The sequence below is a fragment of the Gymnogyps californianus genome, chromosome 5 (genome assembly GCF_018139145.2).
Source record: "Gymnogyps californianus isolate 813 chromosome 5, ASM1813914v2, whole genome shotgun sequence".
In the NCBI taxonomy this organism is placed as follows: domain Eukaryota; kingdom Metazoa; phylum Chordata; class Aves; order Accipitriformes; family Cathartidae; genus Gymnogyps; species Gymnogyps californianus.
The window spans coordinates 59,741,408-59,768,262 of NC_059475.1; the positions used below are offsets into that span (position 1 = coordinate 59,741,408).

The 26,855-nt window shown below is 39.0% G+C and overlaps 1 protein-coding gene across 6 annotated transcripts in view; it reads right to left on the bottom strand.

Annotated features, from left to right (window-relative positions):
- Positions 1-26,855, bottom strand: part of CDC42BPB (CDC42 binding protein kinase beta) — a 99,958-nt gene that overhangs the window by 57,586 nt on the left and 15,517 nt on the right. For all 6 annotated transcript variants that reach the window (XM_050898330.1, XM_050898329.1, XM_050898325.1 and 3 more), the window contains exons 2-3: positions 12,805-12,896; positions 448-531 (exon numbers count right to left, since the gene is read on the bottom strand). In XM_050898330.1, the coding sequence (XP_050754287.1) occupies positions 448-531; positions 12,805-12,896 (176 nt within the window). The remainder of the gene's footprint in view (positions 1-447; positions 532-12,804; positions 12,897-26,855) is intronic.

Below are 26,855 nucleotides of genomic sequence, written 5' to 3' on the forward strand. Positions count from 1 at the left end.
AAATATTTAGTTATAGTTTCACCAGTTATATAAATCCTGTTACAAACTGTAGGATGTAAAGCTCCTTAATGTATGCTTTCTGAATGCAAGACAAAAAAGATCTTTTCATAATGTTTTTGTATACAGCTGTGAATGTCATAGTAGCACCAATCTCAGCTTTCATGCAGTCTTTAACTTGCCTTTATTGTAAACAAAAATCTGGCCAATAAATTCAGGGTAAGAACTAGGGCAGACTGTCTGGTAAACGAATACACAGTAATGCTGAGAACAACAGACGCCTGGAAGGGACTGTCAGACTTGATTGCATTAAAACAGCTTAAGAAAAAAAGAAAAAAGAATGAAGCTCCTATGCTTATGAAATAATTCTTCCTAATCTGGAAGAGCTTCAATGTAATTTTCCTAATGTCATTTTAAAAATTCTATGCGTTAAAGAACCATATTACTTACCTCTGCCCTTTTAAGCATTTCCCATTTATTTAGAATTTTCATTGCGTAAATGCGCTCTGTACACTTCATTTTAACAACTGCAACCTGAAATAATAAGACATCTTTATTTAACAAAAGCATGGTCAGAGAAATACAATATTTAAACAGCTTAATATTCACACAAAGGCATGGTCAGAGAAATACAATTTTCAAACAGCTTAATGTTCACAAATTAATAAAGTAAGTTACTAAGGAGTCATCAGCAATCAACTCACACTTTGATAAACTACAGCTTGAGTCTTTGCTCCTTCTATATTCCTCCTACATTACTACTATGTGCTTGATGCACAGCACACCATGTGTGGTCAAGTGCTCATGATCAAGTACACAGGGGATGATACAGGAGGAACATGAAGCTTTTCATATGAAGATGTGTAGTAAAGCTGCATTGTTTGCCAAGAACAAGCGATGCTTGTATGCAGTGCCTTCAGCCAATGAGGCAACGTTTAAAAGGGCAGCCTGAGAAAACAAGAAATGCTGCTGTCAATAGAAATACACTACATTTAACTAATTTGTTGTCACATTTCAGGTTTCAGAAACTTGAAAGACATTTGCAAATTAACACGCTTTTGTGTACTGTATGCAGATATTTAAAAAGAAGCAAAAACAGTATTCATTTACTTATTCATCATTTTGCTTGAAGCATTTTACTATGCATCCTGTGTATTAGACTTGCTTAGACTGGTCTATTACGAACAGTAGCTGTGCACATAGCTGTACAGTGGAAGAAAAACCAGAAGAATACAAAAACTTCAAGGCTTAGGAATGCAAAGACTTTATTTTGACCAAGACTTGTATTCTCCAAGACCAAAACTAATTCTTCTTGTAGTAAAGCCATCATTTCCACAAAATTCTTCCAGTTGGCAAAAGAAAAGCAGGCATCACGACTAAGACAGCAACATTTTCACAGGACTATACATAGACTGCTTGAATATTTCTGCTGCTTCTCAGCTCGTCTCTATTTCAGGAGGAGAAAACCAACCAGCTTTCATTGCTTCCAACAGAGCTCTGAATAGCAGTGGGAAAAGTAACAGGAATCACATCAGCTCGCCTCTCTGTTGCTTAAAAACTCTTATCCATAAGAGATCCAGGAGCTACAGCAGCTCTAAGAAGACACTGACTATAAAACAAGGTTGGAATAGCGTGTCAAGCAGAGCAACACTATACAAAGTCAGAAGTCCTGAGGAGGGAAGAGGAAAATATAATACCTCCCTGCACCTTACCAGTAAAGAAGTTCCAGATGAGGGGCAGGGAGACAACTGCTCCCCCAGTAACACAAGAATAGGATATTCACATTTAGACAGACACCTCACTCTGCAGATGCATACCTAAGCCTCCCACCCCTCAGTGCGTGAAGCTCCACTCACCAGGTCACGTAACGGATGAGTGACACCTAGTACACACCTGCACATAGAGTCACATAACAGAAACATATCTTAAGGAAAGGACTAGCAGGTACCCATCACAGGAAAGACATGGGAATCTGGCCTTAAACGCAGCTGGGAAAGACACGGCACTAAGAAGCAGCTTCTGTAAGCAATGTAGAATATCCATAGCTACATTACATCCCAGTGTCTCCTGGCCTACAAACACCTCCTGCAGACACTGCTCGTGCTGTGTGGGAAGGATGACTAAGACGAGAAAGTCTCAACCAAACACATGAAGTTCCTTGGCACATATGAAAGTGTTCAACACCGACCTTCAGTAATGGCCTAAAACGTTTAGCCTTGCTCCTAGCCTCATCACAGCCTTGCAGTTAAAAGCCATTGTAACAACCTCCCTCTATACACTTAATTGAATCATTACTCTGATAAAGCTGAAGGCACACTAAGTCAAACTACACATTAAAAGCTTTGAGAAACTGCAAGATGCTGACATTACCCACTATACATTTTAAACTCTGTTCCATACAGAACATGATGACTCAGGAAATACCCCCATCTTCACTGAAGGGACAGACCAGAACTGAGTGCAATTACCTGCTGCAGACACAACAAAAGCTCTGGGGCAGGAGCAATTTGCAAGCATAGCTCTGCGAGCCCTGAAGTAGCAACATTCAAGTTTCATTACACCACAACACTAGAACTGCTCAGCGATTTCAGTACAAATATAGTGCACAAATCAGAACTCAGATATGCATCTACTGCACTTTATCTAAGGCCATCACTGTCTGAAAGCACTGCAGGATGGCGGAAGTCTGAAGCATGCTCAACTGCTGAGGAATGATGGGAGTCTGGCATCGCTGAGGACATGCACAGCTGAGGACCTGTGCAAACGTTAGAACAAAGTAGTAAATGAGAACAGGCCTGGAAAAAAGAAAAGAAAAAGGAAGCTAAATCTGTAGGACCTGCTTAGCAATTCCTCAGTTGCTATCTATATTAGTGCTATTTATTTTCAACTGAAGGGACTGCTTAAAAAAATCCCAATTTAAACTTTCTGGATGAAGATAATAGTCTTCTGTGGAAGAAAAAGTAGAATTAATAAAAGGAAAGTTGACTCATATTTCCACATTAAGTGGTTATCAAGTTATGGCACCAGTAAACACACTGCTGCTTTAGTTGTAAGAGCAACAGTGGGACAGCTTCTTGTGCCAGCAGAAAAATTCATGCAACCATACAGCAAAATAGGTAATTCCCCAATAATTTTATCTCTGAAAATAAACCTGAAAGGTGCAGAAGATGCCTCACAGAAGAAACAGAATTTTGGCCTGACTGGACCTGACTCCTCAACCCATTCTAATCATTAGGGTTTGTTTTTTTTTTTTTTTAAGAAAACAAACAGAAATGCAAAACCCAAACCTCACTGATGTCTGAATTGAAACAGGGAAGCACGAACTAAATTATGCCTTGATAAACTCAGTACTACTATAAGCAAGAATATTGTTGCTACATTGCAAAAAATCCTACACCCTTTGTTCCATAAAACACCTCAGTGTTTCCTCGCATTAGCTTTCTTTTACTTTCTTCATCAGGTGGCAGTATTTCTAAGTTTACATTTGTCATATAACGCTTTGGTGGCTTCTGAGATGCTGCGGTATAGTTGTTTTTTCTTACTTTTGCATTAATTCCTCTTTCTCTGGCACACCTCAAATTCAATTATAATAATCACACTGACCACTTTGCGAGATCAAACAGAAACCTCTTACATTGCAATTGTGCTAACCATGCAAGATGTCAGGTTTTAAATATAATAGCTCCTATACTACATACCAATCCACCACATTTACTAACGTAAGAAAAAATACTCAGTTGGTGTTCAGAGGTATTCCAAAGGACGCAGATTTGTACACTGCTGTAAATGCCTACTTTAAGAACAAAAGCATTGCTTCTGTCTTCAAAGTTTAAAAGTCTACTGGCTGAACAAGTGCTCATGTTATGCACAGACTGTAAAATACCAGGATTTAATTTTGACACTCACTCTTCATTTCCAAGGCTATTACAACTTACACTGTAATAGAAGTTTAAAAAAAAAAAGTATGTTAAGGATAATGAAAGGAAAAAAAGGGACAAGCAGAGGTATAAAATAGCTTCTGAAGAAAAAGATTTAATAACCTAAAATATTCCAGGCCTGGAAGAGATAACAGCTATGATCGGCATACAAAACCATGAATGTCACAGAGAAGATGAACAGAGAACAATTATTTGCTGTTTCTCATAACACAGAAATTGAAAAGCATCAAATAAAATAAAAAGGTAGCAAGATTAAGGAAGTAGTATTGTCACACAACAGTTCTGAAACTCAGCCACAGGCTGCTGTGGACACCTAAGTATTCAGAAAGTATTTAAGTACATGCTTAATACGCGAGTAACACACACAGCAGAAGTCTCAGTGACTACTGACCACTGAGTTACAGGTGTGGTTAGGGAGTCCCTGAACCCTCAGCCGCTGGAAGCTGGGAGGGTTCAGCTCTGCTCTGTCCTTGGATTCTTTTCCTACACCTCTCTACCTGGCCAAAGGGATGGGATGTGGGCTAACTAATCCATACACCTCTGACCCAGAACAACTATCTTTGATACCTGTGTCAAATTAAGAAAATTAAAACTTACCCAACTTGCATCTCATTATGCTAGGCTGGAATGGAGAATCAGGGGTTCTGAACACTCAACAATCACAGACTGGTTTGGTAGAGAGGTTTAGGTGATTCTGTTTTACCAAGTCTTAAAACACTGACAAGGAAAAATTCCAGATGCAGGGGTTCCCCTGCCACTGCAACCCTCCTTCCAGGCAAGCCCATATGGGTCTAAGCTGTCACCAGCTGATTTGATTACCATCACTGTGACTCGTCATGCTCAAGATTCACAGCAGCAGGGACACTGCAATGAAGATCAAGTATATTTCCTCAAGGACCTCAGAAAGCCTAATGAATCCTAGTGCCTACACTTCAACCAACTTTAGACAGATTGATGTCAAAAAAACGTATGAGAACTGGGGCTAAAGCATAAGTGAGAGCCAGCTGTGGTAACTACACACCACAACACCCTATCAGATTTGTATTACTTCCGCCATCCATTTTCTTTCTGTACTTTTTGCCTAAAAGCTCTGTTTCACTTGTACTGCAACAAAATAAAAAAAGAACCAATATAGCTAAAATAACATTTTTAGACTTTGGCAAGAGCTAGTATTTGCTTCTTCAATTGTTTTATAGAGTATTTTGCTGCATTTTGGTCTTTAAAACCCACTTGATATTGACATTTAGGGCTGCAACGCGCAAAGCCATCCTAGGCCAAGTTCCACCTTTCCTTGTGCCCCGATGAAACCTACAGGGTGGGAATCTGAGCCAAATCAGCCTCTACAAACATGACAGAACTTCCCACCACTGTACTCTGCCCTTTGAGTGACATGATCAGCATTAGTAAGCAGCATCAAGTTACAAATCTTCTTTTATGTAAATGATAAGTATGGCATAAGAAAGTGCAGAAGTCATTTAAATGCAAGACTGGATTTCCAGAAAACAATTAAGATAGTTAACAAAAAGACTTCTTGGAAACCATGCTGGCATTAATTTCAAAGCAAAGATAAAAAAAGCTGACTAGGACACTATTCATGCTCATGGCACATTAAACTTTCAGGTAAAACTTATCCTCAAGGACTGGACTTTCAGGAATAAGGTGAAACTCAAATGCAAAAAGTTCTCAGCTGAACAGAAGAGGAACACAGACGTACAGGTGATAATCCTCATGCAATCAGCTCATAAGGGCAGGTAGTTAAAGAAAAAGACAAACACAACTCTGGAATTCATAGGCAGATACACACCACTAGGGATGGGATGGGTAAACACTACTGCCTTGTAGAAATACAAACTCACTGGAAACTCCACACACAGCCACATCTCAGAGAAATAAACTTAATCTGGAGCAGGTGTGAAGGAGGACTACTGAGATGATCAAGGAACTAAAGAGCCTCGTACTACCGTGGGAACAGAAAAAGCTTTACTTGTTCAAAAAAAAAAAAAGTCAAAAAGTGGATATGATTGCTACCTACAAATAAAACTGGAAGGAAGGACATCAGTAATAAGGATGATAGAAGATCTGCTTAGGCTAATGGACAATAAAATTACATGGATAACATAGTGTAAAATTACCATGAATTAACCTTTGGCAGGAACTTGGAATGGCTTTAGACATTTGAGCACAGATTTTAAACAAGCCTTTCAACCGGGAAAAGAGACAAAATGTCATTTCAGATGTAAACAATTTATCCATAATGCCTTATTACCAGATTCACAATTAAATATTACAGTCATTTCCTTCAGTTAAAGCTTGTATATGCCACTTTTACTCTTCTATTTCTGTCTCATGCTATTGGTATCTTGGACACTAGCTACTGAAAAAACACTGCAGAAACTGCTTTATCCTCCTGATACTCTTGGATATGAAAAGTCTTTGATATATAGCTCATTAGTTAACAGTTTTAATACTGCATCTTTGAGGAAAAACTGGTCTGGACTGCTCTATCAGTTTTTTTATGTCTATTTTACATTTAAAATGAGCACCTGAGTGTCTTTTGGTAGGGTTCATATGCCACAGTGCACATTCCCAAAGCAAAATCATTTTTTTGAACACACGGTGTGAATCTTCATGTTGTGCAAATAAGAAATCACTTACAAGTGCCAGCCAGAAAGGTTCTGCAAAAGAAGAACAAAGGCCCCGAATAACACCTAAGCTCTTCCTCAGCAATCGGGGGGACTGCAGAGACAAATGGCTGGTCTCGCAGCAGCACTACAATGAACTCTGTCTCTCCAGCTCCTTGCAACCTGCCTGTCACCATAGTAACTTGGTGCTGCCGTACAAACAGACACGGAGCTGGGGAGGACTAAGACAGCAACCAGCTCTTTTGAAGCATTTTCAAAACAAAGCAGCTTCTTTCTTTGTCCATCTTCACAGCAGAAAATAGCTAGCTTTGATTTTTTTTTTTTGTGAAGAGCATACTGTAGAAAAGCTAATTAAATATTTCTTCTGCATCGCATTCTGAACGCTCTGACTCTTTGAACAGCTGGATGAAAAGTGTCATATGTTGTGTGCAATACTTACAACTTCTGTTAATCTACAATGTAGGAAGGTACAGTCCCTGATGGGTACCTAATACCAATCACCAAAGCTTCTGAATAGGAGAGACAGCCTTAATTGCAGTCTGTAGGCTCACTGTGCCCCAGGTTAATTTCTAGAAGTACCTAAAAACATTAAACTCAGTACCCTACAGCTGTGATTACAAGGTGGAAAAGGCACAAACAGCTCTGCGTCTCACTGCCAAGCACGACTGTCCGCAGGAAGCTTAGGTTTTGCATATTCACTTTTGAGTCTCACTGCACCCTTAGCCAGTATATCTCTCATTAGGAACCACATAATTTATCAGAAACCCATGGGACACAGGGGATCAGTCTTGTTCTCTCAACCATTATTTATTTTCTTCTGGAAACACATTTTTACATCTGTTGATTCCAGCTAAGACTCTGACTAAGCATCCTGAGTCGAGGTGACATGTACTATTACTAAATACTACACAGATCAAGTCTGTACACAACAGCGTTTATATGAAAGGTATTTCTAATCCATCCAGAGCAATAATACTTAGGTGGGGCACATTAAGAGTTTTAGTTATTTTTGTGCTAAGCAAGACCAAGCAGTTCCACCCTTCCGCTGGAACCACAGTAAGCGTTGCTCATTCAAGAAATCCTTGCTAACAAACAAGGGAAGGAAAACAATTGTTTCAGTCCCGTGCTGCCAAATTTCCAGGAGGTGTCAGCCATGTTATACAATCCAAGTTCTCAAACAACGTACATCTTGACATCGTTCTTCCTTCACAACTGCTCTTCATTGAAACACATGAATCTACAGCAGTGTGCCTAAATGGTCCTTTACACAAAACCAGAAAAAGTGATCTTAAAGACTTACAAGTACATTACTGAGAGGTCAGATGAAGCCTGCAAAGGAGCAAGTGCCAGTATTTAGAGCCAGACAGTCCCCATACACAAGATGCTCCTCCTATCCCTCTCACCATACTGTCGCACTAGTACTCCCAGTTCCCTTGGCATGCAGAGGCAAACACCAAGCACACAGAAGGCACTTCTTCGGCTGGTGTAAATTTCTCAGGTAAGCACAATCCCACCACACACAGGTTCTCAGGACATTATTTCATTTCAAATAATGGTCCACAGTATTTCTAGATGGAAGGAGTCAGGCATGTGCAAACTTCAAGCCACAGGTGGGTTTGGGTTTTGTTTTGGTGTGGTTTTTTAAAGGTCTAACAGCTGGAGGAGTTTTCCATTCTGTGCTCATATTCTTTAAATCTTCTCCTAAAGAATGGGTATTTTCATTAGTTAACAAAAAACTTCACCCTACACAACATACTCATTCTTGTCTACAAAGACAGACTTCTACATTAATTTTATTAATAGAAACCAGAATTAAGATTACAGAAAACCATTTTAGTTCTGATTTTATTTCAGGGGGCTTTTTAATTATTATTAGTTTTATTCCTCATGGAGGTTGCCCCTCTGCACATGAGCTATCTGCCTATATGACCCGCAAAAAAGAAAGACTGAAAGTAACATTGGGGCACTCGTGAAAACATTCCACCCAGCTGGTTATACACCCAGGCAAATACACCCTAGGAAATGGGGAAGAGCCACGAGTAGTTTATCCTTCTTAAAGCTAGCATTTCAAATTATATGCTATTCTAACTGTCATGCACTCAAAGAACATTTCAAACTTTTCTTCATAACTATGAAACTTCTGAAAAAATTAAATTATGTTCTCAAGTCAGTGACTCCAGGAGTCAGAGCCTTAAATGTTGCTGTAAAGGATATTCAGACATTCAGTTTACCCTGCATGCAAAGTGGCTGGCTTAGTTTACGAGAAGAGGAGAACTGCGTGTTTTGGCAGGTGGATAGAGAAGAAATCTCTAGGTTCTGAGCTAGGCTATTTCTGTCCTAGCATAATAATGAGAACTTTAAGAAACATTTTTTCTCTTGCTTTCTCAGATCTCCCATGCTATAACAACTTTCACTCAGGTGGTTTTGGATTACCAGTTGGGTTTTGTTCTCATATTGCTGGAAAAACTGTAAAGAACCAGGTTGAGTTCTGCTGGTTTGAAAAGGAGAAAGAAAAAAAAGGCGCTGACATGCCAGTACAGATATGTACTGGCAATTAGATCAATCTGCCTTAAATTAGATACTGATTTTGCAGTTGTGTTCACATGGACAAGCTCACGTGGTCTCAATCCTGTCTCCAGGCAAAGACCATGTTTCCTTGGCTTACATGTTGTGTGGCAAAAATCGACCACTGATCCTGACTAATAACTAATATCATGCCTTTTTTGTTTAAGCTATCTTTCTTCGAAGCTACCGATTTATGCAAAAGTTCTTTGGTAAGACTAAAGCCCCTGGCATTCGCCAAAAAGTCCAAAGTAGCTAAACTGAGAAGAATGGAATGTAGTTTTCATCCTTTTTGAAGTTGGGCTTGTTTAGCTGTTCAGCATTTAATTTAAACTACTTAATTCTAATAGGAATATGTTTAGTTTCATTCTGATTAATTTCTTTATGCATTCTAACAATATTTTATAGGTATTTTTAAAATTTATTTCTAGCAGATAGCTGTGGTTTTTTTTTTTTTTAAACAAGAACTAATGAATAACCTTGTAACTACTAGAATCCCATCAGCTAATTTCTAACATAGTTCCTATATATATGAATGTACTATGGAAAAATTACTTACAGCTCCCCCATTCAGTTTTCTAAAGTGTTGCTTTATACAAGTCAGATGCCACAAGTCCCTCTCAAGAAACTAGATTTTATTTTCTTATTATGGAATGTCAACCTTTATATAATTACTATTTTATAAAGCCTATAATATTTGGCAGTTATAGCAGTGTAGTATACACAAGGGTCAAAAGATTGATTCATAAGCAAAAAGCATGAAATATTCTCTGGCAAGTGGGATTAAAGTATAATGAACTTAAAATCAATGATTCCTGCATAAGTTAAACTGATCAAAAGGTTTCAAGCTGCTACAACTATAAGCTAAAACTTTTATAATTAAAAGATGAACAAGACAACGTGATATTGACAGACAACTAACACCACTGACTTTGTAAGCACTCACAGCTCTAACAGAAGGATAAAATTAAGATACTTCCATTTCACTTCTGTGAAATTTCATTTCCACCAGGGGGGATGGGATGTACAAATTGCTTTAGTTAAGTTCCATGCTTTTCCAAATGAAGGAATATGAAAGACATTGTTGACTCAGACACTCCAAACACTATTAATACAAGTTTCCATCCAGAATTTGTATCTTTTATACACCTTAAGACTCTTGATCCAAAGCTAAGAAAGGTCATCTTAAACCCCCTAGCAAGTATAAAATGAAGCCTCTTGAAGTTCATATAAATACTTCATCTGCTGTTGTACTGAGATTTCCAGTTGGTCAATTCCTTAAGTGGAGAAGAGCATCTTTTTGGAAAAGAACAGAACAAGTACTACAGGAAACAGCCCTTCCTTAAACTTATACTGTGTGAAGGCATTCCCAACACTGACTCCATCTGCAAGTCGCTATAAAGGGTTCCCTTGACCTGCAACCATTTTTGATAGCTATAGCATTCACAAGTCTAGTTCTGCAAAGATCCAGAAACCACTTCTAATCCCACCAAAAGACAAACTGCCAAAATACTAATCTAAAATTCTTTAGATATCAGTGGTCACAGCCACTATAGCAAGTAATTTGGCATAGCAAGACCAGAACAACAGATGAAAGCAGCCTGTGCTGAGCCTTCCCATCTATACTGTATGCAGTTCAGGAATTTTGCTTCAGACTGTATCTAGCCTGGTCTCCTGGACCAAACATGCTTTGAAGCTGTTAGGAGAGTCAAACCCAGTGATTGATCCTTATGTACTCCTTGTGGCCAGAAGCACATTTGGTGCGCACCTGGAACAGGGGTTCTGGTTCAGTTCCTCCAAAAGAAATCCAGCTCATGCACAGCAATTTCATTCTGCAGTAAGTGGGGGCACCCTCTTCAAAACTGTGCTACTGCTTTAAATCAAAAGCTTAACAGAGAGGCAGAAAGTTACCTACTACTGTCTTGATTCTCTAGGCCTTTTACCTACTCATAAACTTCTCTGCTCAGACCTCCTTCTGGACTTAATTTGTAGCTTTCAGCCCTTTGATTTATCAAATTTCTTCCCATTTCTGCTTTTTCCTGCCAAACTCTTTGCAGTAACTTTTCTCTCTAAAAGCCATGTTCAAATAACACACGCCAACTAAAAAAACAAACACTCAAGTGAAAGAACCAACTGATTTTCATGCAGTATTTCCACTACCCTAAGATAATACTTCCTTTTTTGTAACAAATGTTGCAACTCATCAAGTTCTACATCCACTAGAAAGTGAACTTTTGTCTTACAGGTCAAGATGTTACTATTTATCTGGACATTTTACTTAGAACGCTCAAGTTCCTTCAGCAGCTATGCTCACAATGATTACATGTGAACTACATGTTACCTCATCACACCATTAGATGATGGTACAGATGAAGAGGTGTTCTTGAAACACTAATTTCTGTCTTAGGTGTCCACTTTCCTCAAAAGCAGTCTCTGAAGTAGCTTAAAATTATGTGGATATGAAGCTATTACTTCACCCACTACCAAGTGCATATGCACATAGAACCCTCATTGCTTTCTGAACCTAGTTCAAGTAGTGTCCTGGCATTTTTCTAGCTTAGTTTCTGGTCTGCCTGTGATACCTTTGTCCCACAATCAAACCCTATGTGAAAGAGTTTGACGTGTCCAGGGCACACCATGCTTGGAAGGAAAGCCCTGCACGGCACACAGTCCTGCTCTCTGTGGAGACAACACCGGATGAAAATAAGGAAGCCTAGCCTTAGCCACCGGCAGCAGAAGTTGTAACCAACTGCTAATGGGCTGAAGTGAGCCACTAATGGCTGTCACTGCATTTGACTTTAGTGTGGCACTACTTAAAAGAAGCTTCCTGAAAGAAATCTAAGGGTTTTTTTACTTCTAGAAATTCTCTAGTTAATAAACTCTTTTGCTGACAGCTATGGCTTTAGTTACACATACTTAAATGCTGAAAGGGTTGTCTTTGAGGTTCTCCGGAAGTCTTGGGTATCCTATGCCTACTGGAGGGGATGTGCTCATGAATGCTTTTGCCAGTGGCAAGCCCTATCAGACTTCTGTAACTGATGAGACTTTCATCAAGCATATTAAGAAGTAAAGCTTCAGTCCAGGGTCCTGGGACTGGCGAGTCCTCAAAACACAAGGCGTTCCTATCATCCCAGCATGATTCAACTTGCTGTCCAAAAAACAGATCCAGCAGCCTTTGATCTTCAAAGATGACAGGGAACAGCCTTTGAGGCAGCCAAATGCGTCTTTCTGCATTACCAGATTGCTACAGAGACAGGCAGATGGGTGGAGCAGCCTCCACGTTCCTACCATAGAAGCAGCCCAGTTCTGTGTTAAATTATAGCAGCACAGAAGAGTACATATGGCAAGTGGGAGAAGAGATCCCAAATTCAGCTGTGCAGCTGCTAGGTGGGACCACCCTGTTCATACGCACATTGAAGAGACACTTGTTTTGCTACACTGAAGTTAGAATGAGCCAGTCATAGAAATGGCAGAACTGGACACTAAATATGCTGCTTCAAAGGGTCTTTTAACTAGTACCTAGCTACATCCCACATTTGGAAGTATTTTAACGCATCTGTGTGAATCTTTTGTCTTTAGGACAAGTACAGGTCAACTGTAGCAAGAAATTAGATGCACAAATGATGAAAGTTACATTACTACAACTGAGAGTGAAAACCTCTTACCTCACCAAATGCACCTCTTCCAATCACTTTTATGATTTCAAAGTCATCTCGATGGAGTTGCATTTCCTTTACCAATTTTGTAAATGGTCTTGCTGTTCAAGGGGAAAAAAAAAATTCAATTATGAAGAGAAATATTGTAAGCCAAAATAATCCATAAACCAGAGGTCAAAAGTACTCGTTGCATACCCAGGGCAATAGTAGTTTTTCAACTATTAGAACTATAGAAGGAAAAAATATTAATTACACTACTTAATTAACACTTAGAATTTTTTAAAAAGTTCAGTCCTACGATTGGTTCTGCCTTGCTGCCAGCAAGTAAAGAGCTAAGTTGTCTTTCAGAAGAACTTTCCCCCCCCTTTCTTTAGGGTTCAGTGAATCAGTGAAGGACCATGTGAAAGGGAGAGAACTGATTCATTATTGGTAAACCCTAGAGAAAATCTGTCCTATCCTTCAGCCACTAGAATAATTCTCTTCTTAACCAAAGCGCAGCTTTACTTTTTATTGTTTCAGCTAGTACCAGCTAAAGCTTTAACAACCCACTCTCAAGAGATAGCTGTGTCTACTCAACAGCAATGAAACCCTTTTCTACAAGATCTGTGGCTAATTTAAGATTTTTACTTTGAACTATCTTTTCTGTTAAGCAACATTCACCAGATCTCAATTAGACCAAGTGTTGAAGGGCTGCAGCCTAAAAGATGTCCAGCAATTAACTAACCTACACTTACTTTGTTCTGGTGGCCCCACTGGATTCAAGACATTTCTCAAAATATCTGGTCGATAAATTCCACTGTACCTGCAGATCCCATCAATCTTCTTCTCCCCAGTACCCATTCAGAATATTTTATTTATTTCTAGCATATCACAGGATGAGAATTACTGTTTAGATACAACATTTGTTACAATTCACTACTCTGATTGTGAGGACCAAATCAGTAAGGAAAAACAGTGGTACGAGCTAAACTGCACAAGAGCAACTATGGTGTCTACAAAGCAGCAGCTTACGCTTCTAACTAAGCACAAAAAAGACTGCTGCTCTTCACCTCATCATAAACATTATTAGACTAAAAAGACTGAAGTTTTTAAACACATGTATTTTTCCATTTGCAACAGAATAAAACATCACAGAACTACTACTTGTAATTCAGCCCAGACTCCTGTTTTACCTCACCTTACATTATGATTAAGCTAATAGGTTATAAGCCAAACAGAATTTCTACAAGAGGGGTCACTGCCTTGATGATGTATTTCAGATGCTAACACAAACAAACCAAAACTTACAAACACACAAAAGATACAGAAGTCTGAACTGGAGATTACAGACTTCAGTATGAAGTCTAACCAAGAAAGCCCAAAACCTCTCAGCAAAAATTCATAACAGCTAATAAAATGAAGAAATAGCTGTACAGAAGAATAGCCATGCTGATGCTTTGTATTTAGGAGCGGTGTTACTGAAAAGGTTTCCTCCACAAGCAATACCCTTTTCACTGGATGTTTCTTGTCTAGCCAAAGTACGAAATTTAAGAACGAGACTCTACTAGATTTTCTGCCAGATTACCCATTTCAGCTGGGCAGAAATGCCTACCACGGACTCCCCCAGCACAAGGCCATTGAGATTATCATCCCCAAACCCCAAATTGTTTCTAACAAACTTACCCAGCAACACCAACTCAAACCAGTTACAGACCTATACCAGTCCAATCAGACATCTATACAAGTAAATACCACTGCCAATGGCTGTGATATATATCAATTATTTTGCAAGGTTCTCTTGCCTCCCTCCCTTCCCATCAAATCAGGACAGACTGAGGAAACACAACTACAGATAAAGAAAAAAATGTGAAAGTTCCATTATCAAGTTATGCATCACTACTACAGAATGCAGGTCATTAGACTAATTTTGGAGAACACCAGCTTCTGTTATTAAAATTCAAGGGGAGGGGAAATGAAATCCAGTAATTTTACTTCTGGAGGATACTAACCCAATAATAATTTTTTTCTTTAAAGAAATAACCAATTTTAGCAATAATTCTAGTCAGTAAACAGAATACCAAAATAATTGGTTTAAGTATTTATAAAAAAAACCCTGCTGCTGTAAATTGTTCACAAGCAACTTTCAAAGCAGGAAGACACAAACCTACGCAAGTTTAAGCTGTCTTGTAAGAAGTAAGGGGTTTTTTTTTTCAGTGTACATTTTTCTTGTTTTGTCAAGTGGTGACAAAATATTTTATTATTTTGTCTACAGTTTTCCTTGCTTTGAAGTGTATCAAACTTCACCTCACTAAAATTGGGATTTGGTTTAGAAATGCATTAAGTTGTATTAAAGCAAGTGAATTCTATTAGGTTTGTATTTTAAAAGATAATAAATATTATGTATCAAGCAGAGCATGTAAAAATTGAGTAAACAGAAGAAACAGTGTCTGCAGAGAAGGGCATTAATGCTATCTTTCTAGGAATTGTATCCTTCAAGAAGGAAGGATTAGCAGACCTCATTCTCTTTCCCACCATTTCAATACAAAAAATGCAAGAGTCCTAGGTTGGTCCTGCTTTTTCCATCTCAATTGGTCAAATGAAGTATTACATATTAAAATGAATTAGTTTAATACATGTAAATGAAAAAAAGTATTCCCTCCTAAATGGAAGTCACCATTTTTACAAGCTATTTGGGCACTTAACTAATGTTGGCTTTTAGTATTTAGCAGGTGTCGGTGTTCAGAAACACTGCAACTTCAGTGGTCTCTCGGAAAGCTAAGCACCAAACATGAACATCTGAATGTACAGAAAAATTTTAAATTGGCTAGGACTTCCTCTGAAATGGAAAAATTCAAGTCTTTGTCAAGGCATCTAAGATTCCTTAAAAGTAAATAAAATTTGAAAATAAAACCTAATATCCACAGAACGTCATCATCACAGAGACTACAACAGAGGTTACGCAGCAGATCAGAGCTCAGAGGCGGCAATACACCAGTAATTCATTTAAACTGATATTTACTTTATTGGCATTTTGGAGTAGAACCCTGTTTACACCAGGATCTGACCTGCTTCTTTTAAGTACCGATCACACAATTTTTACCTCTTAGTAAGTTAAATCAAAAAATATTTCCAATTTGCTTTCCTCCTCCCCCCAGAAGGCTGCTGTTCCTCAACCCTCGAATATCCAGATCAGTAGCATGCATAGAACTGGCAAAATTGAGTGAGCAGAAACTTGCACCAAAAAGTATCAGAGAGCTGTGTTCGCTGTGCTTGCCAGAATGATGCCAAGTGATATAGCCACACTATATAACTGGTAAAAAGCTCCAGCTTCTCCTTTTACATATCACTATTTTATAAACAGGGAACTCAAAGCAAACTTCTCTCCGTATACTGGAATGAATAATTACAGTTCACTGATTAGTTTTGATCCTAATATTAAAAGCAGGACTTACGATTTGGAGTTGATTTAATACTTAATGAAAGTATTTCATCCTGGCAAACAGAAGCATTAGCTGTACTGGGGGTTTTGTTGGCAGCAATTACTGAATTTTTTTATATATACTGTTGTCAGGGTAACATTAGCTGAGAGTAATTGCAAGAGTTTGTTTATTCATGACTGCGAAGCTGTAATCAGAATTTGCACTAGGCATTCTATGTGCAATATATTTGTATGCATCACTGCCTTTTCTCTCAAGCTGATTTTGCATTATTGTACTTACACTTGTTTGGAAGCAGGGTGTTCTCCATAAGGCCACACAAGAAAAAAAAAGCCCAACTCATTTTAAGAAGCCAAGAAATATATGCTTTCAAGAATATAATACAAAACAGTAACAGTCGATGTTTTGATCAATATTCATAATGGGAAGTGAAATGCCAGCATTTATTTCTTCATCAAAAAAGAGGGTATGTATGAAAGACATAATTCTCCACCCACAAACAAATTCTATTCCGATCATATTCTCCTCTTCCCCTGATAGATGGGACTAGGATATTTTGTTTGCACAAAAAGAAAACATCAATTTGAATAATCTGAAAACATAATTTGAAGCACAGTCATAGGTAAATAGGTTTGTGAGCTGGTGCATCTACACTGCAGTCAATTTGTATTATGCCACCTGATAAAAGATATTTGAAGACTGTTTCAGAACGACTAAAAGCTGCAGGAAATGCCAGTGGAGACGACCTGACATGGGAGATTGGGCACTCTGCACTGCTACCCCAGGAATGGGCGCACGCCAGCCTCTGTCAAGGTCAGAAGCGTACGTCAAATTTCCTCTCATTTCTGAAAGCAGGTCAGGGAAGGATGGTAGTACTGTCAACAGCACCCTCAAAAAATAATAGGACAACTTTTCCCAAGCTAGAAAGTGGTTAAAAATGAGAAGTGTTGAGGTACGTTTCAGATTTTTACTTTCTGTTCAGATTCTGAACTATTCAATTTATGTCAATAATTTACTACCTGGAATCACAAAAGCTAGCACCTTTACATTACAGTGGACAAAGGACTACCCACTGGGTTTATGATAACTACTGCTTCAGTGGTGGAGTTATCCAAAGCCTCTAATTTGAGGACTCCTGTGTATTTTGTTAGGCAGTGCAAGATTCCAGAAATTCAGAGTCACAAAAATCACTGAGTTAAAGCTGCCAAATGTTCAAGAACATCTGATGTTTTGTATCATTGGCAGCTTCAAGTTTTAAATAAATGTGACAACTGCAAGAAAATAATACACAGACTTACAGGTCTCTCTCAACAATTCAGGTTGAAAGGGACCTCAGGAGGTCTCTAGTCCAACCTCCTGCTCAAATCACAGTCAATATTGACTTCAAACCAGGTTACTCAGCGTTTTGCCTGGTCAGGTCTCAAAAACTTCCAAGGATGGAGACTCCATGGCCTCTCTGGACAACCTATTCATATACTGGACTGGCCTGCACCAGACAGTTTCACAGTCCAGAACTGATCGTGTAAGTGATTTGGGGTTTAAGTCATTATATAACACGATGATAACATTCAGGTAGATCTACCCAGAAGGTACGTCCAAACTGTCTGGTCATACAGAAATTCATCTGCTACCACGCTCCCTTTATCTACTCATCCCCTTTACAAAACATTGTGGTAGGAAACTATGTGAATTGCAAAATATTAATGTCAGGGAAACAACAAAATGACGCAGATAATTGTCTGTGGAGCCATACACCCACCAGGCAGATCCAATATTTTATTTAAGATGTTTTCTTTGGAGAAAGAACATGAAAGAGCAGCAAGTTTTACCATTTCCCTCAACCACCCCTCTTAACTTACATTCTAGAAATCAAGTAACTTGTTTGCCCTTTGCGCACCCTTTTCAAAGAAACAGCATTCCTGTGATATTGCTACTAAAACAGTAGGCTGACAGGTTTAACAAGTTAGTGCTTGTATACATGTCTTGGGAGATACCCACACCCAGGTAGCCCCAACCTGCTTACTAGGGTGATAAATACCTGTTACAACCCACACTTGAGTTTTAAAGAAGTACAATCCTCTTCCTACCTGATTGTGAAATTTCCCCTGTATTTTAGAAATGTAAATTTTTGTTAATTCTTCCATCCTTTGTTGACTCCAGTCTTAATTTTTCCAATTATAGATCCTTGCCTCCCTTTTCCTGTGCTGGCCTGTTTCCTCTTACTGTCCACCCCTGTGAATGCTTTTTTTCAGTCTGGTTTCCTAAGGAAATAAGGTATGTGTGATCACACTGTTCGGCAGTCTGAATCCATTCCTCCCACCCGGTACCTTTTGATCCCAGTGAAGACCCTTAATATCCCCTTCACCAAATTTCACTGAAGTTGTCCAAAGATACCAAGTTGCTACAAGTTTTATAAAAAAAATGGCAGTGAATAGGAAAGACACCCACAGTATCATCTCCACTAAGGGAAAGGCTGCAGCAGGAATGCAGCAATCACCTGCTTAGCTGGGCAACCAGTACATACTAAGGTGCAAAGCAGACATACCTTGCTGTCCCTAGTCATAGAGGGACAGTAGAGCGATACTGACACAGAAGAGGGAAGAAAGGAAGCATATAGCAGGAAAGGAAAGATAGTACGGTGGGAAGGGCAGGAGGTTATTCCACCGAGCCTAGTAAAGGAGGTAGATCCCAATTCAACAGGAAGCCAAACTTCACCAAAGTTCTGCTGTTTACAAGCAAAAGGTGACACATTCTGTTCTCTGACACGTTTTCTGCTGGGCCTTTGACTTCTGCCATGCCCTCCCTCCTGTTTTTATAACATACATACACACACTTCACTTACTCTGTCTGTCTCTTGCTCAATGATCTGATTCTTCATCATTCATCAACATCCATTAGACAAATTCAGTGGTGCAAGACTTTGGTTATCATTACAATGACACAAGCTCCACTGGGTTAAAAACCTGAGAAGCACAATCTGGTTACCTCTTGCAAAGTGCTTCCAGCCCTTGCAGAACAGCCACTTGGTATGGGACACTGCTTCACACGCTGTCAGAGTCCCCTTTATGCCCCAAGCAAGGCCATCTAGTTTTAGAGTGCCTGGCTAGTCAGTACTTCCTACTTTTAAGATGTTCTCTTCTAACAGTGTTTATCTGAACTGAAATGCCAGTAGAAACAGACATATACACTAATACAACACCAAGAAAGTCTGAATCTTCTTGAGGCTGATTGCCAGCATTTTTCAAGAGAATAAGTGGTAACTCTGTTATTAAATTAAATATTTTATTGTGATACTTAATCTGGTATACAGATGTTTTAAAAAACCTCAAACTTTTATGAAGAAGTAGCACACAAAGATAGCCATTTGCAGCCATGATTATGGATTTTGCTTCACTTTATGAAAGCCTTCTGACATACGTAAAAATAGAGTGCCTGACAACTTTCAATCACATACCTTGCTGGCACTTAACAGAACTATGAGTTCGGAAAAGATTTGGATTAGATAATTACATGCGAAATCCTCAAAGGTTTAAAAGGATAAAACTGTCATTACTTTTAGGCATAAACCAAGACTGAGTGCTCATAGCTTCTGCATTTTGCTCCACGAGTGGCTTTATCAGTTACAGAAGAACTGATCCTGGCATTTAGAATTTGTACACTAGTTTTTGATAACTGCATGAAAAATTTATCACCATGCTAAAGGGTAATGGCACTGGGAAATGTTTAAGAAAAATATTGAGTAGTAGTTCTGGTGCTGATCCTATTAGTGTCGCTAGATTTGTCAGCGGAAGAGCAAGGCATTTACCTTGAAACATCACCCGTGTTCACAGTTATTCTTTTTGTGTGGCAAGCCCCAAAAGCAAGTACCACACAGAAGGACTCAATTTGCAGCCATATGCTACCATTTGCCAGCTCGTTGATGAATGTTACCACAAACACTTAATAGCTGGCTATCTGCTTGACTAGCCCATTCACTGCTTCTCATGCTTACAATGAAAGGACACCAAAGATAATACTCAAGATTTGTACAGATAAGTACTGAGGAACATGCAGATGGTTCTGAGTAGTCCAAGTGACAAAATGCATTGCCAATTTAACTCCTGTCAAAGCCAGGGTTCTTCTCTTTAAGAACTAGACAGCAACAGAGTTTAGCAAGCGAGAGGAAGTAAGTGTTGGCTTACATATCCAAGAACAAACACCAAATTACTATTTGCTGTACTCATATACGACACTTGCTTACCTATGGAAAAATAATGGCCAGGTAAAGTAAAAACCACACGCCAATCAGACCTAAAGGTAATGGCATATGTTAATGCTACGATGGATGCAAGTACAAGGGGGAAGAAGCTTATATCTGAGATCTAACAGAGGAGGAAGCTCACTGCCCAATTTCTCATGTTCATGTTGTGTTACTGTCATGGAATGATCCGTAATTTAGGAATGTACAACTTGGTCTCTAGAACCAATTCAGGCAAGGTTTGTCTTTTTTTTTTTTTTTTTTTTTTTAATACTGAAGTTGACCTTGGAAGATTGAACTGGTAGTACTAGGACTGAAGAAAACTGTGACTGTGAATAGCATTTAGTTTGGGAAACCCAGAAGTGACTTACCATCCACACAAGCTTGGTGCAGCTTCACAATACATAACATTTTAGCATACAGCTATCAGGACACAGACAGACTTTTTTAAGCAGGATGACACATTCTGAACAAGAAAATCTGCACCTTTATGAGTACTAACCAGGGCATTTCAAAAAACACTCAGCAGCTTGAGATTACGTTCTAGCCCAACTCTCACGGGAGAATTAAGAAAGCTCCTAGAGAAACTGTGTTCCTGACTGCAGTTTGTAGTCCAGTTTTTCATACCTCCTTCCAACTTGTCACATTTGTTTGGCAGAGGGAAAGCTGCCATGCCTCTCTAACCTTTCCCTAAGGTTCCCAGCTCTTTCAGCAGACTACGCACCAACCATGGATTCCCTGGTGGTCTGTCAGCCTCTTCAGCATTAGAGACTTGTCTGACTAATCTATTGTGCAGAAACCCAATAACGTCTGCAAGTTGTCACTTTCTGAAGAGACTGAAATACCAGATCTTGCTTCTACTTGAATTTCATAAGGTTTTCAAAGGTGGTACTTTCCTTCCTCTTAAGCCTTGCTAAAAAAATGTAAAGAAAAGATTACTACTCCACAATAAAGAATCTTTTCTGCTCTTGAATAACTGTCGATATCCAATGCCTTCTTCAGCTTCATCTTCAGTCCTTTTATTTTCCTCAAGACGATCATACCCAGCCCAGAAAACACATGCACTTCAAGTCATATACAGGCTCTTTGAATTACAGATTTTCCCTGGGACTGTCTGACATCCTAGACATTTGAGACAACTGAACAGGGAGCTATGCGACCACTTTAATCCAGGAAATCCATTCTGCTGCCAAAAGAGTTCCTCCTTGTTCCTTCCCACCATGCTCCACCACTCTATTGTCTGGATCATCATTAGTGTTCACATGTTATGTCAAACCAGGAAACATTTCCAGGCGAAAGCTAACCTGTCTATCCCACCCCCCCACCGAACCATTCACCCAATGTGACTCACATACAGCCGTGACATTGGAGCCCCAGCCCAAGGCAGGCAGCAGGACGAGGCTGGAGAAGGGCAAAATGGCCTTTTTTGGAACTGATGTGGATCTGCCTTGGACTGCAGCTAGCATGGAAGTGCTACGCAAGAGCCTGTCTCTAGCCAACCTACAGCACATTAGGACAGGATCTTCCAAGATACATGTCAAAACATTGTAAGAAATGGATGGCAACAAACACCAGAGAATACAATCTCTGTTTAATATAGCTTGATTTGTACCTGAATTCTTCTGTACTCCTAGTCTAGGGCCAGATTTTGCAGGTGTTGGAGAGGCCATTTAAGCCCCAGCAAATGGCGATCACATACTGAAGCACATCAGTAATGGAAAAATTGTTTCAGGCTTCTACATGAATCACTAGTTCCAAACAGTAAAATTTCAATGATTCAATTTCTTTCATTCCATAACAAAGTTGTAAATATTGCTAAAAATCCACTTATTTTACTGCATGATGAATAATCTAAAAAGCAGAGTTAATTTTTTGTAAATAGTTTGGGAATTATGACTGCTCAGAAAAACCCTTTGATACTGTCACTTATTTTTCAGATAGTTTCAAACTAGAGATTAAGAAAATCTCAAATTTGAGCTCACTCAAATTTCAATAACAACACATGAATGAATCTAAATTTCATCAGACCCAGCACCTCTTGCACACCCTGCTAAGAAAAAACAATTCCAATCTGATGACCACACTGTGCTGATATAAGCTTACATACACTTACATTAATTAAGAAGCCACCATTTACATCATAAACGTATGAGCAAAGTTCTAGTTTTCTGACTGCATGCTTTATTTCATCTTAAAAGTAAAACTTAGCAAGATAAGCAGCATAACTGTTTTATCTATTATTTACAGTAAACACACATCTTTTGTTTTCTCCAGATAAATGCAAGATGTTCTCTCAAGTTAGTAAAAACTTAATACATACATTATGTAACAGAACAATTCATACTTTACATTGGTGCTATATTTACCACATGCTACCTCCTTTATTTTAAAGGTTAGAGATTTCTATTAATAAGCTCTTCTTGACAAAGCACCCTACACAAATGCACTTACAGTGACAGGAGAGAAATCCCCCTTATGAGGTATCCCTTTTCTCCGCTTATAAATTTAGAGTGAAGTAAAGATGTAGTTCAGTGACACAACTGAAGTGGATCGCTGCAACCAAAGGGGCAGTTTCACAGATCTGCTCTCTCCCTTGTATCAGCTGTAACAATTTTAGCTGGTCTCACCTCACTGACCTGATTCTGCCCACTAAACCAGCAGAAACCCAGCCTACCAAGACACATAATGCAACTATCATCCTGTAGTTTAACAAATTGAATCATCATCACTGAAGGGTCGGGAGAGGCTGCTACACCAGCGCAAGCAAGAAGGGTAAAGGAGCGCAGCTCTTTTTCAGAGGCCGTCATCTTAAGTATCACAGACCAAGGTGAGACAAACTGCCCATGCAACGGCCTTCACAGCAGTCTAGTTGCTGCAGAGGTGGCCTGTCTTGGTGCTAACACCCAGGCAGCTGCACAGAAAGTTGGGTAAGGGAGCAGAGTCAAATGACAATCATCTTTTTCCTGATACTTCAGTTCTCAGCCAGATCAACACCATAAACTAGGAAATACAAGACTAAGGGGATGGGGCATTAGACCAGCTTACAGTGCTACAGAACTGCACCTGATTTTTTTTTTTTTTTTTTTTTTTTAAATGGCCCATGGCTGCAACACTATGCATATAAATACCCTGAGCTGTTTTTCAATTTCAGGAGTGCAGACAGCAACAGCTACTTTAAGCACAGGTGTGGCACATCTTTCCCTTCACTTCCTTTTAAATGGCAGCAGGCAGGAGGACATTTTCTCAGACTTTACTCACTCTGTTTCAGAACTTCCCTGGAGCTCCAGATCTAATCAAAAGGTCAATGAAAGTCAGATTTTTGCCGTAGGAAAAGGCCACAAAGACATGCGACAAGCAATTACTGTAACCAGGCACTAGAATATTTGGAGTAGCTCAAGTTACTCAGAAGCAGAGAAGGGGATTGTCTTTAAATCTGCAGAGAATACTAACAAGTCCCATGCTAAGATCTGCTACACATTATAGTGGCCTTCAGAATGTTTTTTTTTATTATTATAAATACTTTCACTTCTTCAGCTTGCTCTCTAGACCAGGAACTCTAGAGCCAAAGCCATTCTGCCTTGCTCTGCTCCTTCCAGTGCCCCTGGCTGGCAGCAATGAAGAGGAAGACCATTACAGCAGCACTAGTTTCACTGACTCAAAGTGCTAAAACTCACTACCAACATAACACAGGGCAAGCAGGGCATTAGGAGCATGGTCAGCCATCTGTAACAGAAAAATCCCTGGGTTTTGGGGTATTCAGAAGGCAAGCACATCTCCAGAGGGCAGGATGCTTCCTGACACTTACTTGCTCAGAAAGGATGTAAAGAGAATAGAGAAGAGAAATACATCTCTCAGCCTTCCGAGGTGTGATGAAAACTTTATTCAGACAAAGCAACGTGCTTCTAATTTCGCTATGCAACTTTTCCTTAATGTCTGACACTGACTCAGCATATTTCAAAATTTGTCTGTATCTATCCCCAGGCTCTCCGTATACTACAGCTAAAATTTAAATTGAAAAAGGAAAGTCTATATTTCACAGGAAAAAAAAAACCTACTGGAAATCTATGAGAAGATCCTAAACCTGGCCTTACATGTACATTTCTAGAAATGGAGTCAAACTGTATGGTACACGGATCATTAGAAGAGCTCATGGCTCAAAAAAAAGCCAAAAATTGTCATTACTAAGAAATAAACTGAGAAGCCTGTTTTAGAATATTGCCCATCTAAGTCATCGGTTTGCTAAACAGCATCAACTAACTATTCTGAAGTTTCAAACTGACCAAGTTCATAACATCTGCTATTAAATAAGAATAAAAATCCATCTAAAGCTTGCTTGGATGCAGGGTTTTTTTTTTTAAACACACATTGAATAGCCCTGAAAGAAAACTTTTTGGATAAATGATAATTTGGAATATTAGACACATGACAGTTTATACATGTTCAAATTTTTAAACTGTCCTTTAAATTAAATAGTCGTCCTTAGGGAAGTCAAATCCTGGAACAGTTAAGAATGAATTTTTAAAATCCAGCTGATTTAGAGCATGACTAAAGACTTTTAGCATCGCATGTATATGCAAAGCATACGGAACAAGAATCTAAAAACAGACCACCATGCCTTTTCCTAGAGACATTTCCAAGTTTCCAAGCATTATAAATTCAGCTTTTTCTAGTACAGTTGGGACGGAGTTCATCCTTATTCTCTTCCCCTCATTCTGCATTTTTGTCACCCTTTCTTATCCAACTTTTTGCTAATTTATGTACAGTACACTGAATAAGCTCTTTCTTCTTATCTCAATATTTTGTGTATCAAAGAACACACTTCTGCTTTTGTTTAGTATTTTTAGCCCATCTTTTCCTAACATCTTTGCTGTGATATCTTTCAGAAATTCTTAAATCCAGTTTCTGGATCATGATTTTAGACAAGCAGCTCTCAATGGACTGCCAGTCCACATGACACACTGTGTAATGGACATGCTTCTAGGCATTCCCAATCCTCTTGCAGGCTCCTGGAAGCTTATATCCTCCACACTACCGTTCCAAACCAGAACATACCTCCCGTTACTGCACACCCCAGCGCGATCAGCAGCAGCCCAAGCTCCCTGGGTTCTAGCTTCTCCCTCTTTCTTACATATGCTTAAAGCCAGTAGGAAACAAAAATCTGTTCATTGTCCTTAGCTGATATCAAAATTACTGCCATTAAAATACGAGAAGTATTTCAATCATTACACTCACAGTTGTAAATACCACATGTCGCACCTTTACGTCTTGCTCCTCAGCTTTTCAAGGCAGGCATATCAAGTGAAGATCATCCCAACAAGTTTTTATATCAGATGCAGTATGTGATAGAACATTCTGCATTTAAGCTTATCATTTTAAACACAACTTTTCAGTTTTGTACACTCCTCTATTTGAATTTAGGAGTAAGATTATCCACATGCCATCTTTGTTTAATAAGCACTACATCCATAATCCTTTTGCCCTAAGATTTATTTCCATGCATTTAAGTAGAGAATTCCTTTTTCTTCCTCATTTACTACCCATCTAGACAGGTGTGTTGATTTGAAAACAGAAAATCTATTACCAGGACATTCAGAACAAGCTTGTAGTAGGCTGGCAATCTCAAGTCTTCATCTATACCTCAGGCTCCGTTCAGCTGGCTTCCAACCTCTTCCTTTACTCATACTTGAAAATAACAACCAAACGTTTGGATGCTCCAATGCAACACCAGGGTGAGCACCTGCATGCCAGTACAGATGCAGCTGGAAAACCCTACCAGTGTAGATCTGCTTTTACAACTTTCCATTGCCAGAGTAGGAAGCAGTGAAGATGCATGAACTTCCTTCCAGAAATCTTCTGACATAGTACATGGCCTCTGAGGAGACCACAAACAGAAGATGAGACCACAAGCAGAAGAACAAGGAATTTCTGCCAATCTTCAAAATACTTTAAGCTGTTGCAACGTAACTGCAAACTAGTATAGACATTGAGTCAACCATTTACACAAAGAAAAGCCAAATGGTTGCCCTTCTATTTCCTTACACATCATTTTAGCTATACCCCATTCCCTTCTCTTTTTCCACACAGAATTTAATATTTTCCTTTACTAATTTATCTCCAGTGTCATCTAAGTAAACCTAGCTACTTCACCCGTTCAGTGATTGTTTTAGCTCTTAAGTAATATTTTCCACTTGCATTGACTCACTTTAAAAAACCATTCAGTCCCAAACCACAATCTTTTAAAGATCGTCAAACTTTTCATTCTTGGTACTGTAGTTCAGACACACTAGTTTCATTTTTGATGCTAGTATTGTGGAGCTGAGACTATGTAATCCTTTTGTTCCATAAACTTCTTTGGAATTTTCTAACAGAAAAGTCTGGAAGAGATGTAATCTTTAATTTTTTCCTTT